This window comes from Cavia porcellus, unplaced genomic scaffold, assembly GCF_034190915.1.
Source record: "Cavia porcellus strain 051 isolate PalLab524CR breed Dunkin Hartley unplaced genomic scaffold, mCavPor4.1 scaffold_28, whole genome shotgun sequence".
Taxonomy (NCBI): domain Eukaryota; kingdom Metazoa; phylum Chordata; class Mammalia; order Rodentia; family Caviidae; genus Cavia; species Cavia porcellus.
Genome location: NW_026947511.1, coordinates 29,651,816 through 29,670,951, shown reverse-complemented (window position 1 = coordinate 29,670,951; position 19,136 = coordinate 29,651,816). Strand labels below are relative to the sequence as shown.

Genomic DNA, 19,136 nt, shown 5'->3' with positions numbered 1-19,136 from the left:
TGCCCTGCTCTCACTGGGCAGCACATGGGCTCCACAGCCCCAGAGCAGTCTGGTTGTGTGCCAGTGGTGTCCCGCGCAGGCGTGCCTGGCAGGCAGAGATAAGTGGTAGCGTCCGTGCACAAGCTGGGCTCCTCAGAGCTGCGGAGCACATATTAATGGGCTCCCATTCACTTTGGCCCACATGATAATTAATAACCATCCACGCAGAGAATCTGGGTGTGTGTGTGGGCGTGCATGCATGTGCCAGATGGGGGCAGGCTGGGGTGGCCTAGTACCTTTCCTTAAGGGCAGCTCCTCCCTCCCCTGCAGCAGGCCTGGCTGCCCAGGCTGGGATAGAGGAGCTCTTCCGGCCTCTCCAGCTGAGCTCCATGGGCGAGGCAGGGATAGGAGGTGGGAGAGTGCCTGTTTCTTGGACTTACAACTCAGGTAGGGTTGGGGGTGACTAAACGGAGAAGCTGATGCAAGGCACCCTTCCTGGTCCTCCCCGTCTCCACGCAGTGGGATGGAGGCAGGATGGGGTGTGTACAGCATGCCTAGGCTGACAGTGTAAGGCTACGGGTGAGGACTGGTAGGTGCCTTTATTAGAAAAAGACATCAGACATCAGGAGGTCCTGCCCTGTGAGTACACAGCTTGGTGAGCAAATGTCCCCTCTGTACCAAGAAAAATATGCTCCTTTCTGCAGACAAAGCCACCCAGCTCCAGGATATACAGGTTCATGAGCCGTGCTTGGGCTGCATCCCACTAGCACACTCCTCCTTGCTCAGGGCACTACCTGTACAACCACAGGGCAGCCCTACTTGGGAAGCAGATGTTGTCACCTGGGATGGCTCCCAGAGTTAGGCCCGATGCTAAGCATCCGGGCCACGCCTGCTCAGTTTGTGGCTTGGACTGCTTTCGAAGGCTTCAGTCTTCAAAGCAAGGACAGCATTGGCACCATCTGGGAACTCAGAGAAAATACAGAGTCTTGGGCCCATCCTAGACCTGCTGAATCAAGATTTACTCTTTAATAAGACTCTGGGAGTTTGTATGTTCATGAAAATTTGGCTTAGAAAACACTGGAGTTGTCAAACACTGGCAGAGGTAGACTAGAACAGGGGTGGGCTGGGGGGACAGACAGAAAAGATCCTTCTAGAGGAGCAGAAGAGGAAGCAGCCAGGAGTGGTGGGGACCTCCACCCATCCCCAGCAAGCTGGGGCCTGGCCGTCTGCTCCGAGAGAGCGGAGCCCAGCCCACCTGCCACAGTGCCAGAAAGATGTGGGACACTGGCTCTGCTCCTTGCCACAGACCCCATCCCTGAACAGAACATTCATCAGGATTCCCAGGCTGCCGCGCAGGCCCCGGCCTCCATCGCTCCTCCCGGGCCGGGCGCAGGAAGAGAATAGCTTTCAGCTCAATTACCCTTCACATTCCAATATCATAACGCTCCAATGAGGCTTTTTAACCAAAAACAAAAAAGCCGTGTCTGCCGCAGGCCGGCTGCAAGGCCAGCCGTGCAGAAGGGACAGGCCTGCCCAGCTGACAGTCCCTCCCAGGCCCTCCAGTGACACTGTGAGAAGGGACCTGTCCCCAGGCACCAGCCAGATGAAGGGACACCGAAAGACCGGTGCCTCAGTTTACCATTATGTGCCTTGTGTCCACTCATTCACTGTCGGTATGTGACTGACCCAGTCAGGGGCCCCCTGGAGTGTCAGCCCAATGCTAGTCATAACACTAGCCAGCCTTCTCCTGGGGACAGCAGAGCCACCCAGACCCCACAGTACTAAAGGTGTCATGGCATTGCCCAACTGAGTCGGCCCCTGGGGAGCATGCTCTTGGTTTAGGATCCACTGCTGCCTGGGGTCCTGGACAGTGAGGTCAGCTCCAGGCCAACATGTCCAGAGGGACCACACTTAGCTCTGCTGTCCTGTGCTTGAAATGACATGCAGGATTCCCTGGCCCTTTCTGGAACTATGGAGTGCTCTTTATCTGTGCCAGACAAGTCCTATTCCAGGTATATCAGGTAACCTGCAGCAGCTTATAGAGCAGCCTATGACTGCTCCTACTTTACAGATGGGAATAACTGAGGCCCAGAGAAGCCAAATCATTGGTAAGGCCTGCCTGACTCCTGGGCCCCTGATGAAAGATGCCACCCATGTAGGAGAGAAACCATGCCCTTGTGGTCCTGTCCTCAGACTGGTCCAGCAGAACCAAGGCCCAGGCCATAAATCATGCATGCTCTGTAAATTCCCAGTGAGTCTCAGTCCCACAGGTATCCTAGCCCATGTCACCCTGGGAAGGGCTTCGAATCATCGCAAGGCTGACCACTCTCCCAATCAGCCCGCTTTCTCCTCCAGGCCAGCTCGCTGCTAATGGCCTTGATGGCGGCGTCCCCTCACTGTATCCTCTTGGCCTCCTGCTGGCTGTAGCCGATTTGCTTGTGATTTAGCACTCTGGAGCACTGACCCGTGAGGGAGACACGCGGACAGAAGGAGACAAGGCAGATGTGTGGGGAGAGGGGTGCATGCATGGTCCGTGTGCTGGTGTAGCAAGGAGCAGCTCTCAAGGAATGAGCTGCCAGTCTGGTTTTCTGGGACTCAGGAGGTGCCACATCCCCACTGTTCTCCCTCCATGCTGGGGTACAGGGCATGATGCTGGAGGGACTGGCACAGGGGTCCCCTCAGGAAGAATGCAAGGGCTCCTCGTCTTAAAGACTGAGTGAATCTCAATACCTGCTGCTCTGACTTGAAGACTGAATGTCCCTGGATGTGTGTTAAAAGCTTGGTCTCAAAACAAACAAACAAAACCCTTAGTGTCTATGTCTCTGTCCCTGGCTTAGGATGTGATCAGCTACTCCCAGCATGCACTCCTGCCCCTGCTGCCTGCCCAGCCTGTGTGGACTTTGAGCCACCAAAAGTGTGCATTAAATAATCCTCTCTGCTTCACAAGTAGCCTGCACTGGGTATTTCGTTGAAGTAACTAACATGGAGGTGACCAAGGCAGGAGAGTGAATGCAAGTATGGTCTCTACTTTTGTTACTGTTATCATTCAGCTTTCCCTGTGCCAGGTCCTCCCTGAGATTTCTAGAAATTATAAGACAGACTCCATCTTTTTTCTTTTCTTCTTTTGGTTTTTTGAGACAGGGTCTTGCTATGTAGCTCAGGCTGGCCTTGAACTCCTTCTATAGCTCAGAATGAACTCATGGTAATCCTCCTGTCCTTGCCTTTCTAACGCTGGGCTTATAGGCATATGCCACCAGGCCTGGCTATGCACCCCAGCTCATGAATCTTAGCATTTTGGATGGGATTTTCAGGTGTCAGACAAGTGATAGAGATAAACTTGGACAGGGTCAGAGAGTATGGTCATCCGAGCCTTGTGTCAGCCTCCTATGGCCTGTGAGCTCTGTTCCTTCTACCTTGAACTCCCTGACTCTCCGGGAGGGCCTTACCATCTTTTAGGGTCCCTGCGAACATCAGAAATGAAGCAGAGATGGGGAGCTCCTATCTGGGGGAGGTTCATGCCAGTTCTGCTCCCTCCAAGGCCAACTGGAGCAGTAACTACAGCATGGGCTGCAGGGCAGGCGGCCGAGGTGCCACAGACAGAGCTCACTGAAGCAGAGGTGCTAGGTGGGGGCACACACTGCAGGACAGCAAGGGATGTGGGAGCCAGGGTGCTGGCGGGGAACAGGAGCCAGCTTTCCTGCTTCCAGCCCACAGAGCCAAGCTTTCAGTAGTGACCACTCTGGTTTCCAAGCACTGGGTCTCCCGTCCTGTTTTTAGGGTGTCACTGTGGATGAGCAGCAGCCTTGGAGGAGACTCACGCCTCATTCCTGTGTCCCCACTACCCTGCAGGCACCAGGCAACATCCAGTGAATGAATGAATGAATGAATGAATGAATGAATGATTAGGTGGGTATAGGCTCATGCAACCAACACTACTGCATTCTCCTGGCTGTCACAAGTCAAGCAGCAAGGGACTCCATGTGTCTCTGGCTTCTGCTTCCCAGGAGGGTCACCAGTGCCCACACTGCCCTCCTTCATGTGTCCCAGCAGCACAGAAGTCACTTGCTGGATGCAGGGAGCACCTTCCAGCTCCCCCACCTGCAGCCTCCGTCTCTGCACAGCCCTGCCCCCCGGGCAACCGCTTCACCCCTCTGGGCCTCCCCAGGGCCCCTGCCCACAACTCTCATCAAACACCAGCCTCACAGCCATGTCCAGATGGTCCATCTTTGGAGCCCCTGTCTTGCTGTCTGAATCGCTTAGCAAAGCAGGAAAGTCAGAGTTTGAGAGAGCTACTTGCCTTCCTAAGCATCGTTGCATTGGTTTCCTGTAGCTGCTGTAACAAAATTGTCACATTGGTGGCTTAAAACAACACACTTCAGCTGGGGGTGGTGGCACATGCCTACAAGTCCAGCACTCTGGGAGGCTAAGGCAGGAAGATTGAAAATTCAAGACCAACCTGAGCAACCAGGCAACTTGGCAAGACCTGGTTCAAAATAAGAAAGAGCTGAGGATATAGCTCAGTGCAAAGGCCTTGGGTTCAGCCTCCAGGACACACACACACACATATTGACCCTCGTATAGTTCTATAGGTCAATCTAAAGTGGGTTTTACTGGGCTGAAATCAAGGCGTCAGAAGGGCTACATTCCTTCCGGAGGGGTTAAGAGGCCTGTTTTCTGGCCTGTTCCAGCTTCTGGGGACCACTTGCATTCCATGGTCCCATCCTCTGCCTTCTTAGAAGTTGCTGACATTACAGTCTCAGCTAACAACTATCCCCCATCTCCTTGGCTTCCACCAGCCCAGCTTCCCATCTGGCCTTCCCACACTTGTCTGTCTGTCTCAAGAGGCCCCTGCAGAGCCCCTTTTGTCATGGAGGGATACTGTCCTAGGTTGCAGGAGCTAGTAGGCAGATTTCTCAAACAGAGGGCACATTCTGTGGCCTGCCATCCCCAGCTCAGTAGATGACATCTTTGCCTCCAACGGCTCCAAGTAAGACCCCTGCCCCCCTCACACTTGGGTGAGACCAGGCTGGAGCTCTAAGGCACTCACCCCCTTTGGCACTGGCTTTGGGGACAGAGGCATGAGCCCAGATGCATGTAATTTCTCTCTCAAAGAACGGGGACTTTGAGGGTGGGGAGACCCCAAGGGTAATGAGTGTATCACACAATCAGTCATTCCAAGTCCCTGCGTGGTACCAGGCTCTGAGAGTGTGGTCATGTTGGAAAGCCAGCAGCATGGTCACGTCCCTCCTCTGACTGAGCTCATACTCACAGGCCGGAAGCCTATAGTGATCACACCACCATGCAGAGATGAATAACTACAGCCCTGGGTCAAAGCCATGATGCTCCCAACAACCAGAACATAAGAATCTATTCTTCAGAGAGGAAGCATAAATCAGGGGTCAAAGACCTCGCAGGAAAGTGGGAGCTCATGAAGAAGAGGGAGGGTGTTGGAGAAGAGAATTCCAGGGAGATAGGCTGTGCAAAGGCCATGAGGCATGCTATTGTTAAGGACCAAGAGGCAGAGAAAGCAGCAGGAAGGCAGAAAAGTGAAAGGAGCAGCATTCGGGTGAGGGTAGAGAGGGAACCAGGGCCAGGCTGTAGGACGCTTGTCATCAGTCTTGAGTGGTACAAAAAGGCCTTTGCAATGCAACCTGCATAGCACAAGGACGTGAGATGGTGGATGAATGAACGAATGAATGAATGTATAAACGGGGAATGAAGGAAGGAATGAGCCTTTCACCCGCCATCCTCTCCACACACGTGACCTGCTGCACCCCCGTCCGCACGGCAACGGTGAACCGGGACCTCTGAGGCCTGAGTCCTTCTTTATTTATTTCCCCACGGGCGGTGCGCGCTCGTGGAAATGTCTGTAATCGCCAGCACACTTTAGGCATTACTTCCACACCATTTAGGGCTTTCCGCCCCAGTAGCTGCCGCTGCCTGGTCTGCCTGCATCTCCATCTTGCGGGCCGTGTTAGGTAGAATGCTTTCCTTTTTCCTTTTTTTTAAGGTTTGGTAACCCCTGAAAGTGTGGGGGACCTGATACGTTTGGGGGAAGTGACAAGGACAGAAATGCTTCAGAGGAATTTAATATTCCTCTCCTACTGCCCTGGTCCTGCACCAGCCCTAACCAGAGAAGGGGGAAAAAAAAAAAAAAACCTGTTCTAGTTGCTAAGAAGCCTTTAAAGATGTTTGTGTTTTCCCACGCAGGCCGGAGACCGGGCGGCTGATATGAATCTCAGCTATGCGGGAGGCTGCAGGGCTGGCACACAAGAAAGGTCACCTCGGAAGTGTCCTCCGCTAATCGCACCCCCTCCCTCACCGCCTTCCCTAGACCCAGGGCTGTCTCTCCTGGTGGCGGCAGCTTTGCAGCAAACCCCCAAACCTGAGTGGACTTTAGGGGCATAACGTGAACTTGCTTTGGGGAAGAACACAGAGAATAAGATTTGAGGTTAACTCTGTGACCTTGGGCAAGTCCCCTACCCGCTCTGGGCCCCCTTCCCCAGCTATGCCACGAGGACAGCTATTCTGCCCATTTCTTACCAATGGGCAGAATAAAGGACCCCACCACCTCGTTTCATTTTACCCCTTCCTTTCCTCTCCACCCAAGTTCCCACCGCTCCATGAGTCCTCTGCCAAACAGACTCACTTTTCCCCACCCAGCCTCAGACCCCACCTGGAGAGCAACACCCCAGGGAGAGGTGTCAGGAGGGAATGGCCACAGGGCATAGTCCACCAGTGCACACAGCATGAGGCTGTCTATCCCGGGGCACCTGCTCGGGGGCAGCCCATATTCACACATGGCATTGGGTTAGGGAAGGCGAGTTTCCCAGGGGTCCACGGCAGTAATGTGGTGGGGCCGGGGTCCCAGGCGGTCTGCGGAGCCCCAGATGCAGCACTCCTGACTGGGTGGGAGGAAGCAGCTGCCAGCTCCAGGAGCTCATGCCAGGCTAAACACCTCAAGGATGTGTGTGACAGTGACCACAGGCCCCAGCCACCTGTGGGGTGGAGCCAAGGCAGTGGCACCTGTGTGCAGGGGTTACTAGTAGGCTGCTAGTCTCTATTCCTCCTCCTCCTCTTCTTTATCTCCTCCTCCTCATCCTCTTCCTCCTTCTTCGGTGGTACTAGGGATTCACTGAGCTGCATCTTTTTCCCTTTAAAAAAATTTTTTTTATAGTATCTTACTAAGTTGCCCTGATTGGGCTCCAATTTGGCAATCCTCTTGCCTCAGCCTCCCAGAGTGCTGGGATTACAGGCATGTGCCACCATGCCTTGCTTCAAAGTCTGTCTCTTAATCTGGGTGTGGCCACATAAATGCTCTCACTAAGAACTCTCACAGAGCTAAACACGTTTGTTCACACCTCCAAGCCTATGACCAAGGAATATGCTTACTCTGAAAACACAAAAAGTGTATAAAAAAAAAAAAGAAAAGCAAAATAAAAATCACAGAGGCCAGGGACAGACCCGTGGAGAAAATCCTTTCATTCATGCCAATTGCATGAAGTTTTAAGTGAGACACCTTTCTGTCTTTCCTGTCTTTGATCCCCACTGTATTCATGCATTTGTTGTTGCTATCATGAAATGCCTGAGGCAGGATGACTTATTAAAAAAAAAAAGGTATATTTCAGCTCTGGTCCAGGGTCAAAGGCCTGCATCCAGTGAGGGTGGAGTCCCTGGATTGTGCAGGGCCATGCAGGGCCTCCTGTAGTAAAAGAAGCAGCCGCCGCATGTATGTCCTCTGTGTTCTACTTTCTTCTGTGAAGTCCGGGTTTCAGGTAGGGGCTTCCTCTGACAAACGCCTCGAACCCTGGCCCCCTTCCAAAGGCCCCCTTCTAAATGCCACAAGTGGATTAAGATTTCTCTCTCCTAATACCTTGCCACCGGTGTTCATTTAACAATGAACAGCTGGGGAAGCACTATAACCACACCCAAGACCTAGCACCACGAGGGTGGGCAGGCCCAGGGCAAGCAGATACCCAGCTGTCAGAGCTTGCCCTGGTGCCTTAGCTGCCCCAGCTGGGCGAGCATAGACAGGTGCCCAACACTGAGGGGCTGCCCACTGGCTTGAGCAGGGTCTAGAGATAGAGGGGGAGGGTCCCATGGGGTGAGGAAGCTAGGATGAGTGGGCAGAAGGAGCAGCCTGAAGAGTGGGGACTTGTGCCTTCAGCCTCCTGGAGGCCCTTTCGGAGGGAATCAGGTGGCCAGTGCTGCACATTGCTCCGTCATACAATGTCACAGAGAGACACCAGCTTACTTGGCTGGGCTGGGCTCATGGTGGGAGGAAATTGGCACAGCAGGCCTGGATGCTGGCATCTTGGGGACAGACACAGCACCAAGCCCGGGCTGCAGGAACATGAGCACTGTGGTATGGACAGAGGACAGCTTGCAGCTCATGTAAACTGATGGGTCCCCGAAACACAAAGTCTCTGCAGGACAGTCCAGGAGGTACGGCAGAGCTCGGATGGGGAGTCATGGGCAGAGGAAGGGACTTCCATGCCAGCTCCCTCCCTCTCGGGCAGGACCGGGAGAAGGAATCAGCCTGAGCCCGTGCCCTCCTGGACAAGGACGTGACCGGGCATCTGGCTCTCCGTGATTGGCTGTCCCCACGCCTGAGAGGTGGGCTGGCCGCTTGACGATGAAGACAGCGAGCCGGGCCGATTGTGTTGTACCTAGTGATTATACCCAGGCGCAATCTCCCGATGGCATTATCTCATCTGGAGAGAAGAGCGGGCTTTTTAATAGACGGACAGGCAGTTCCACTTAAGGTTATTATGCAGAGAGAGAGTCCAGCCCCTTGCGGCTTCTAGCCAGCGCCACAAAGTTGTGAAGTAATTAAAGGCTGCTAAGGAATCAGAGAAATTATAATAATTCCATCCACCAAAAGCGCTCTCCTGTTTTCCCCCTCCTGGTTGGAAACAGGGTTGGTCAGGCAGCTCACAAACACATCAACACAGCCCACTGCGCGTGGGCCGCAATGTCACAGGGCTGCTGCGCCTGTCCCCAAGCCGTTGTGACAATATTTAAACTTGTGAGGATAAGCGGAAAGTGAAAAGTGAGACCAAGTCCCACCGCCAAGAGGGCAAGAGGAAGATGTGATGCACTGTGGTCAGCCCAGCCCTTACGGCGCCTGGGTCCTGCATCCAGGAGCGGCTGGGGCTGGGGGCTGAAGGAGCCCGGCAGGATGGCTCGGGACACTCAGGCCCCCTGGAAACATGCTGTGTGCCTCTGGCTCAGGGATGGGCTCTGTTTCATAGGTTCTGGAAAACATGTCCCTGAGAGCCTTTCCCAGCTACCTCTAGTTCCCAGTGGTGTGACACTAACTGGCTAGGTGTCCTGGGGCAAATCTGCATGCTCCCTCACTGGCTGTGTCGATGCCTACAGCATGTGGTTAGGGTAAAGGACCGCGATAGTCCCTCTGTGCTGGTTTCAAGCAGACCACGGGGGGCGTGCAACCTGTTATTACTTCTCAACAGCTCTGTCTCCATTTTTTCCTTGTCCCCTGGACTGTCAGCTTCTGGCCAGTGACCCCTGCTATCAGCTCCCCAAACCCTGGCGATAGAGGATGCTCACGCTCCCTGCATGTCCTGAAAACCTTTCCAAGGTCCTTGGGGGACTTGCACAATGGATGTCACAGCTGCCATCTACCAATCACTACTTTGTGCCTGTAGTGTCATATACATGTTCCCACAGAACTTCACCATTCCATGCTCCCTGCTTCACAGATGAAGACACTGAGGCTTAGAGGCTTCCAACCTTCCAGGCTGTGTGGGTGGCCCTGTCCTCCGGTGAAGCAGTGGACCCAGGCCCTGTGTCATAGTCAGCCACTGGTCCTTATGGCACAGAGCGAGGCCAGAGCTGCTCCTGGCCGCAGAGGAGGCCTCCCTAGACTGCTGTTTCCCAACCCCACCTTCACCTAGAACTCCCACTGCCTGCAGGAAAGGGGTGAAGGCAGAGGCCCACACCCTTCTCCAGACAAGGAGCTGAAAGGTGACAGAAGGCGTCCAGGAATGTGGGGCCATGCCCTGAGTGTTAGGACAGCAGTGACTGGTAACTTCCATTTCAAGGCTCTTTAATGGACTAGGGTGCAACAGAAGGTGTCTCAGCTCGAGCCAGAGAATCCCTACTACCTGTGAGCTGGGCTCTGTACAACTCCCTGGGTGGTATGCACAGCCGAGGGTCCTGCCCAACAATGCCCAAGAATCGTACAGCCCTAAGACTCCCAGCTTCAACTGATGAGGAAACCGGCATCACTGAGAAACACCCTCACCATCCAAATCACATAGTCACATTAATGGCCCGAGGGTTCCCTCCGCTCCTCTTCCACGCTGTCCTCTTCTGTGGTGCCCATGGCCCCACCTCACGGATTGGAAGACGTTGCTCCAGCAGCTGTGGGAGTCAGGGTCCTGGACTTCCCTCCACTGTATCAGAGGGAACAGGGGACCCCTAAGCTTATGGGGAAGCTAGGCTGAGCTCCCTGGGGCTCAGTGAAGCGGGGATGGAGGTTTATTCTCTCCTGGAAGCCAGGAAGCAGGAGGAGGTAGTAGGATGATGTGTATTTTCCCCACAGGTAGGGGACTAGGATGGCAGATATAGGGGGGTGCAGGGGTTGCCTGCTTGTCACAAAAAGTGCTGTGTGCACACTGGTGACCGCCACAGCAGATGGGCCACATGCCAATCTGGCTGGGTGGAGGGGGACTTCAAGTAGGTGGAACCTGTTTGGTCTCAGGTTCTCGTCTCTATAAGATGCACACTAATTCCCTCCTCACTGACACAGTGTCATGGGGACGAATGAAAGATAATGAAACCTCTCAGAGGGAAGGAAGATGAGTTATTTAAATGAGTATGGCCCTCAGCACAGTGCAGGAGCAGGCAGCCTGATGCCCGTGTGTGTGTGTGTGTGTGTGTGTGTGTGTGTGTGCATGCACACGTGTGTGTGTGCAGTGTCTCCCTGCAAGTCCATTGCTCGCCACCCAGGATGCTGGAGGCTGTGGCACTGGCCTGCTGTGAAAGAGGAGGGTCCCAGATTTGTCACTGTGCCAATGCCAGGGGAAGACAGGAGGAGGCAAAATTCCTCAGATGCCCACAGAGGGACACAGAGACATCGTCCTGGACTGGTGAGACCAATCCGCCTGGCTCTGGCAAGCAGGAGGCCAAGTGTGGGATGATTTATTGGTCTCTCTTTCCCAGATCAATAGACTGGTGTTATGGAGGCAGAGGGCCGCAGGCAACGTGGCCCCAAGGAATAAATTAATACGGCCCGTCAAGGGGCTGCTTTCCCTGGCATGGGGGTGATGACTCTTGTGAGTGGAGCTGTCACCTTAGGGAACTCCCTCCCCAACTTTTCCCTGCAACCTGAGGATGTAGTTTATAAATCATGCAGCACTTGCCAGGCACATGCACCCGGGGCGGCTGGCGCTGCTGTAGCCCTGGGGGTGCTAATACACTGGCCTCTTTGGCCAAGTTGTCTCTACATGCTCCAAGTCTCAACCAGCCACCACTCCAGGGTTCCCACATGCCATGGATGAGGCCAGCTGAGGTCAAGGCCTGGCAGGTGTCCACAGGCACCAGCTCACAGCAATAAGCTCTCGGGTCTCAAGTGTCACCGGTGGAAACAGGTGGGCTGTCTGTGGACACCATCCCTAGCTCAGCACCAGGCCACCCTGCACCCTGACCCAGCTGGTACCCTTGACATAGGGACACCCTCAACCCAGGGAAACACGCCACTGTACAAGTGCTTCTTTCATCCTCACGGTCACCCAACAAGCAGAGGGAGCAACATGCGCCATCTTTCACTCTCTTCATTTGAGCAACGCCCATCACACTGTGCACACGCCGGGACTGGTGCTATGGACGCGGGTCCACACTCCCTCCAGCAGACACAGGCATACAACAGTAACAGCTGGAGCCCGACCCAGGGCCAGGTGCTTGCTCATCCTGGCTGATCTCAGTGCGCAACCTCAGTGTCTGGAACCTCATGACAACGCAGGCAAGGCAGCCACAGTTATTCCCATTTTGCAGGTGGAACTGAATCCAGAAGCCAAGAGCCATGCGCTTGGGTCTGTGTCCTCATCCCCACCCTGTCACTGGACCTGCCAAAGACAGGTCACTGACCTTACGCAGGGGAGACCCATGAGTGTCGCCTGGGAATGGCAAGCGTGACTGCCTGTGAGTGTGGAAAGGGCTCAGCGAGGTCCCACAAGGACAGCAGGACATCGGGTACCCAGGGAGCCCTCTGTAACAGCAGCGATTTATTCCTGCTATTGTCCAAGAGACGAGTTATTTGGTTTTCTTGACAAATGGCTTCTTTTCTTCCCTGCTGCCCCTCTCCAGCAGGGTCCAGGGAGTAATTCTCAACTGACCTCATTAAGTGACACAGAGTGGGAGCAGCCAGGTAGCTGGGCAAAGACCCCCACCTTGGGCCCTATCTCACAGGCTCCTGTTCTCCATTCCAGCCCCAGGCCCCCCGCAAGCAGCCTCATCCATACCTCACAACCAGTCGCCTGAAGCCACTGATGACAAGGATCTGTGCAGGACCTGCCCAAGGCCTGGGCAGAGGTCCAGGGGACCCACTTCCAGCCAGGCTTTGTTTTCATGAGGCAATTGTGGGGACCTGCAAGGGACATATACCCACGCAGCTCCTGTCCTTCGTCAGCAGTGTCTCTGATCAGGGGATAGGATTCACTCCTGGCATTGGGAAAGTCTAACACATAAAAAGATCAGAGTCCCAGGAAGTAAATGACATTCTGAGGCATCATGATCTCCTCTAACAACCCCTACTCACCCTATAAGCTCCCAAATAAATAATCCCCACATGGAGACCACAGTGCTTCTATCATACGAAGTTACTGTGAATGTTACACATTTAACTTTTAATATACAACGTTCTTATTTTTCTCTTGGTAAAATATCCTTCCCTGAGGACGAAGATCTGGGTCTCAGTCACCAGCATTTTAGTAAATATACTCTGAGCCACAAAGTACACTGAGGACTACATTTTTATGGATTTGGTTTTGTCTTTTGTTTTCTGGTACTGGGAACTGAATTCACGATCTTGTGCTTGCCAGGCAGGTGCTGTACCACTGAGCTATATCCCTGGCCCGTTTTTATGATTCTTACAACCATCCTGCAAGACAGATACTCTTACTTATCCTACATATAAGGAGACTGAGGTCCAAAGAGGGCCAAGTCACCTGTCTAAAGTGTACAGGTGGAAGATGGTCGAGTCCTGTTCACTACCCTGTGTGTCTAAGCTGGCTCAGACTCCTTGGGCTCTACTTAGTAGCTGTTCAAAAAATACTTATTGTATTTGTTAAAAAAAAAACTGTGGGTCAGGGCACGATGGGTCATACCTGGGCACTGACAGACAGGCAGAGTAGGGCTGGGCAAGGCTGTGGTACCAGTGAAAAAAGCACAATGTACATGAGGGACATGGACATTCAATCAGCCCCTGGGACGAAGGGAGGGACTGGAAGGGGACACAGGAAATACACAGGGAAAGGGAGGCTGAGGCCAGATGGACAGAAGCTGAGACTCTAGGCCAAGGAAGTGGGACATCTCGGAACTTCAAGGGCACAGTGGCCCCAAGACTCTACTAGCCTCTGGATTCACCCCTGGATTCTTGGACCCAGAGGCCACCTGGAACCATGTGACTTCTAACCATGCCGGCCCTCCTCTCACACACTCGGGCACTAGGGTCACCTCCCAGGGATGCAGAGCGGGGCCGAGGGGCGGCCCCGGAGGGCTGGGCTGGGGACAGTGCTGAAGGTCAGCGAGGCAAGCACGCGCCCCTGACAGAGGCAGCGGAGCAGCACCGCTGGGCACAGACACAGGCAAACACGTTTGAGCAAATTGGCACGCCATAAAAGTCTATTACAGCAAATCAAACAGCAGTCAGCATGACAGCCATTAGCCTGAAATGAATACACGGGGACTTAATGAGGTCTGTCGAGGCTGGCTTGGTGAATTAAGTTGCCAATTCTAGCAGGATTTCCCTTTTCTTTACGGACTTGAAAGCATCCACACTGCCTCGTTAGGGCTTCGACAAGTGAATTGCAGGGCCTTTCACCCTGATAAAATGGATAATTACATGGAGGACGGCTGAGCGAGGGGAGAAGTGTGGGTGGGAGGGGAAAGGAGAACAAACAAACCCAAACACACACCTGCCTGGCTCTCCGGAGCAGGGGCCAGGCTGGGCAGGCTGCGGGGCTGTGCCTGTCCTTGAACGGCCTCCCACACCCTGCTATTCCTGGCTGCAAGCTGGGGTCCCTGCGGGCCAGGGCTTAGGCAGTGCGGATGGGCTGATCATTCTCACCCAAGCTAGGCTGCCTTTGGGACCACTCAGAACCTCTCTAGGGGTGGTCCCACAGAACCCCCAAGCCTGGTGGGCCTTGGTGTTAATATAGGAGTTTAAAATTTAGATTCCCACACTGCTCTCTCTAGCTGATTTTGTGGATTTGCGGGATCAGGAAGACGCCTCCTGACCAGTCCCCTAAGAAGTTCTGCTTCAGAACGTCTGGGACCTTCTGACCCATCACTTTCTCAGCACTCTCTGAAGCTGGATAGAGGCAAGGGCCCCTCTGCTTGCATATGTCCAGGGATGGGGAGTTCAGCACATCCTCAGCAGAACAAAGCGTCGGCTGTGTGAGCATGCATGGGGGCTCACTGTTAGAAAGCTCTCCTTGCACAGGTCTGCTTCACCACTGCCCTGCACCTTGCTCACCAGGCCTGCTGCTGACTTCCGGACATGTGTAAACAACAACTGCTATCAAGCTCAGGGCTGGAGGGGTAGCAGTGAGGGAGAACAGAGCTGGGTGTGGTGGCTGAGACGCCAAGAGGCAGCTGAGTAGACAGAGCCCCCACCCCAGTGTCTTGCCAGCCCTCAGGAACAATCCAGCCCTAACTGGAAGCAACTCCTCCTTTTGGGCTTTATTCTTGGGTTATAACACATCAGCTCCCCAGGGAGGGGCTGCTCCAACAAAACTGTCTGACATCTTTGGAGACTAAAATCACCAGAGAGACAGGACAGACCTAAAGTCTGCACTGCTACAACTAGAAGCCAAGTGTCTTGACTCCATCCAACCTCCTCTTCCAACACCCACAGGGCATCCACTGCCACTTCAGTCAGGTTCCACTGGAAACCCACCTCCTCCAGGAAGCCAGTTGAGATTTCCCAATGTCTGAAGCATGCCCTGCACTGAAGCCCACCAGGGTCTGCAAAACCCACTCTTTTCTCTTCCCCTGATTTCTTGGGGGCGACAGTCTCATCTCGTTCACATCCAACGGCCACTGCCACTGAATTCACTTCTCAGGCAGGGGCTGAGGGAGGGCGGGGTCCAGGGTGAACTCTGTGCACATAAAGAACCTCAGTCTTAATTCCAGGGCAGGGCCAGCAGGAATTAAGTCAGGTAGCTCAGGTGACCACACCAGGCCAGGCTGGTGGCTTGGCCTCTGTCCAGTTGATACTACAGGCCACACAGAGCAGCCGAAAGCACGGCATCAAGTATTCGTGCTGCAGTGATCAGGAGGCCCACACACCAGCAGGTTACCCTGTGGGCCTCCCTCCAGGGACGGTGTGTCCTTGCAGCTGGCCCTCCGCTGCCTAACCTACCCTCTCCCATCAGATGGGCAGGAGGCAAGGGCCACCTTATCCTGGCTGCCCTTCCACTTGTTAGATAAGAAGCACTACAGCCCAGAGAGGTCAAGTGACATCTTAAACAGACCCAGCAATCTGGGAGCAGGGCAGAGGCTCCATCTGGTCTCCTGCCTCGAGTTCTGACTCCTGTCATCCCCACATTCCCCGGCTGCCTGGGTTTCCAGGAATGAGCCGGCACAGAGCCAAGCCAAGAGCGGACACTTGACAAACATTTGCTAAATAAATGAATGGCAGAAGGGGCTCACTGCTTGGAGAGCCCCGGAGGTCCTGACAAGGCTGGGTGCTACAGGCCCTATCTCTGAAGGGTCAGAGAGGAAGGGCTGGGGAGAAGGGACACGGCCCCTGTCCCCTTGCAATGTGGCTGCCCGCTGCTCCACCCCTTGAGGGAAGATGCAGGGCAGCCGTGCCTGCCAGGATGGCAGCTGAGCAATGGGTCCAAGGCTCATTAACTCTGAGCCATGCCCTTGGTTTCTGAGCCCAAGCCCGGAGTGCAGGCTGGCACGTACAGCCCCGTAATTAAATTAGGGAGATTTCCAAATGAGAGGGAGCCCAGAGCCAAGCTGCAGTCCCCAGGCACACTGGCCAGAGTGCAGGGCACTGTGCCCCCCATGCTTAGGACAGCAGCCTCTGCCTGCAGAGGAGAGGCACAGGCACCCTGGTGCTTTCCCACCACTCATCCCTCCCCACCCTCCATCTGGCACCAGCATAGGAGCCTCTGCTCCCAGCTGATTAATGAGGGATAGGAAGTGGGGACAGAAGACAAGATATCTTCATCCCTGAGGGAGTCTGAACTTGTCCTGGGAGTCAGAAGGCTCAAAGTCACAGCTGTGTGACTCTGGGCAAGTCACTCTCCCACGCCAAGGCTATGGGACATTCTCTCAAGACTCTCTTTGTTTCCTGATCTAATGACCAACAAGGGGGTTACAATCCAGATGCCACCGTGTCAAGCTGCTTCCACAGAAGGTTCCAGATCCCATTGTTGCTAGTCAACCTTTAACCCCCACCCCCGCCCCCGCCCAGCCACAGCCCTGAGGACAGGCTCAAGGGACCCCCTCCCCACCCTTAGAAGTCCTTTCTCATCACATTCAGCATCTTTGTATCACTGCCACCGCCCCAGCCACCATGGTGACAGACAGCAAGCAACAAGAACCCCAGTGTCATTGGGAACCAGCAGCCAGCTTATTAACGAAGCATTTGTAATGCAGTAATTTGTACTTCTCAATTACCAACACTGGCTTGATTTTCCACACATGCACTCATGCACACACACTCAGGGCACACAGACCAGGCATGAGCACTTCGGGGAGGGCACAGGGCCAGAGGAAGCCCCTCCAAGACCTGCAGGGACCTGCTCCAAGCTAAGGCAGTCCAGTCCGGGCTGTGAATGGTAGGGCAGAAGCTTCGACATCTGCCCCTCCAACTTCTGCCACCCACTGGCCCCAGCTTCAGGGTTGGCCTCCTCCAGAGCTGGCCCTCTCTTAGGCCTGAGGCTCCTACCATCCACTGCCCAGTCAGGCTCCTGACCAATGCCTTAGCCTCTTCTCAAAGGTGCCAGCTTGCTCACTAACCAGTACAGAGTGGATGCTGGACTGGAGGTGGGCAGGGAGAGAGCCGGAATGGCCGTTTGCCCAGCTGGCTTTCTGTCCCTCCCACCAGAGTGGCTTGGAGCAACCAGCCAGGTTCCCTGGCCAGGGCAATCCTGGGGACTCCTACCTCAGGGATGCGCACACTGTAGGGCTGGTTGTGAAAGGTGGGCGCGTTGTCATTCACGTCCCCAACCTGGATGTTCACCTTCCGTGTGATCACCTGGCAGGACAAGGGCAGAGAGTTGGCACTGCTGCCTGCCACTGGACTCTTCTCCCCCACGCCACCTGCAGGACACTGCCAAGCCCAGCACATGCCTCCCAAGGGACCAGGGGCCTGGGAAGACACTCACCCCCTGGTGATCGCTAACAGAGAACTCCACTGTGAACTCGGACTTGGTCTGGAAGAAAAGGAGACAGGAAGGCAGAGTTAGAGAGGTGCTGAGGTACTGAGGCCTGGCCCAGCCCTGGACAAGGATGCAGAGACTGATCCTGCCCAGGAGCTGGTCTGGGACTGCTATCCAAAGGTATCCCCAAAATTGCCATCACTTTTGGGTGGGGACAGCAGGTGTGGCCTATGAGCCTCCTTTAAGGAGTAATACTAAAGAAAAGTCAGGAATCTTGTATGCTGGACTTGGCTCTGTCTTCAAGTTGCAAGTCAGCCAGGCGCAGTGGTGCACCCATGAAATGCCCTCTATTCAGGAGACTGAAGCAGGAGGACCAAAAGTTCAAGGCCAGAATAGGCAACTTAGGGAGACCCTGTGTTAAAACAAAAGGGGTCATGGCTCAGGTGCAGAACACTATGGATTTAATCTCGAGTATCAAGGAGAAGGCAAGGGCTGGGGTCTGTGACACCCTTGCCTGCCTTTGCTAAGGACAACTATACCACCATTTCCTGTTTCTCTAGAAAACACCTTTGGAGGAAGACTTGGTGGGGGTCAAGGTAGGCTCTACATCTACAAGGATGACCCCATGGCTGTTGTCTCTCTTGCTTAGTGATGCTGTCCCCTTGCTTGGAGACCCCCAGTGACCCATGTCCTGATGTCAGCTTGGCTCTTGAAGCTGGATGTCCCTTAGACAGAAGGATGCCATTGCAGGGTCAGAATGGATCTCGGAAGAAAGACCCAAAGACTTCGAACAGCCCTTCTGGCAGTAACTGCTCCTGCCCCTCGGAAAAGGACAAAGGCAAGGGTGTGGGCAGGTCATACCTCTCTGTCCAGTGGCTGCCGGAGCCACACCACACCAGTATCCGGCTCCACGGCAAAGAAGCGGGAGGCCTCTTCTCCCGACACGCCAAACACCAGGGGGTCATTGTCCATGTCTCGGGCTAGCAGCTGGGTCACAGAGGAACCTGCATGGCCAAGGCAGAGAGCAGAGGTCAAGCAGAGGAGGTCAACTTCATTCCTTACCACCTTGCTTGAGTGGCTGACCTCCCAGCAGGAAGCAGCCACTCACAGAACCCTAGAGGGTCATGGATCATCGTAAGACCCCATGTGTCTCTGGGCTCTGATAGGCTCTCCTGTCCATCTTTGTCCACTTGTCATAGTGTCACAGTGCCTACATGGCGACACCATCATTCACCATGTCCTGGATGAGTGCTGCATCACTGTGACTTCCAGGACTGAGGTATTTCCCAGCTCTTGTGCCCGAACCTGGAAGTACCAGACAAACCGGTCACCTTAGCTGTTAAATTTCCAGGAACAATATACAAAATGGCCCGTGTGTGCAGTGTGTCATTTTCTGAAGAGGTCTAGCATCTCCTTGGTTCCAAGTGAGGGCAGTTGGTACAGACCTCAGCATGGAACCAACCCTTCTTTCTAGGGTCCAGCTTCCCTAACATAAGGGATAGACACTTTCTTCTGCTCCAAAACTGATGCTTATGTTTATTGAAGATCAAATGAGGGAAGGATTCTAAGTGCTGG

The 19,136-nt window shown here is 54.3% G+C and overlaps 1 protein-coding gene across 11 annotated transcripts in view; it reads right to left on the bottom strand.

The window, feature by feature from the left end:
- Cdh23 (cadherin related 23) overlaps positions 1–19,136 on the bottom strand; it is a 374,671-nt gene that overhangs the window by 254,152 nt on the left and 101,383 nt on the right. For all 11 annotated transcript variants that reach the window (XM_063238627.1, XM_063238629.1, XM_063238628.1 and 8 more), the window contains exons 4-6: positions 18,423–18,565; positions 17,568–17,615; positions 17,345–17,437 (exon numbers count right to left, since the gene is read on the bottom strand). In XM_063238627.1, coding sequence (XP_063094697.1) covers positions 17,345–17,437; positions 17,568–17,615; positions 18,423–18,565 — 284 coding nt within the window. The remainder of the gene's footprint in view (positions 1–17,344; positions 17,438–17,567; positions 17,616–18,422; positions 18,566–19,136) is intronic.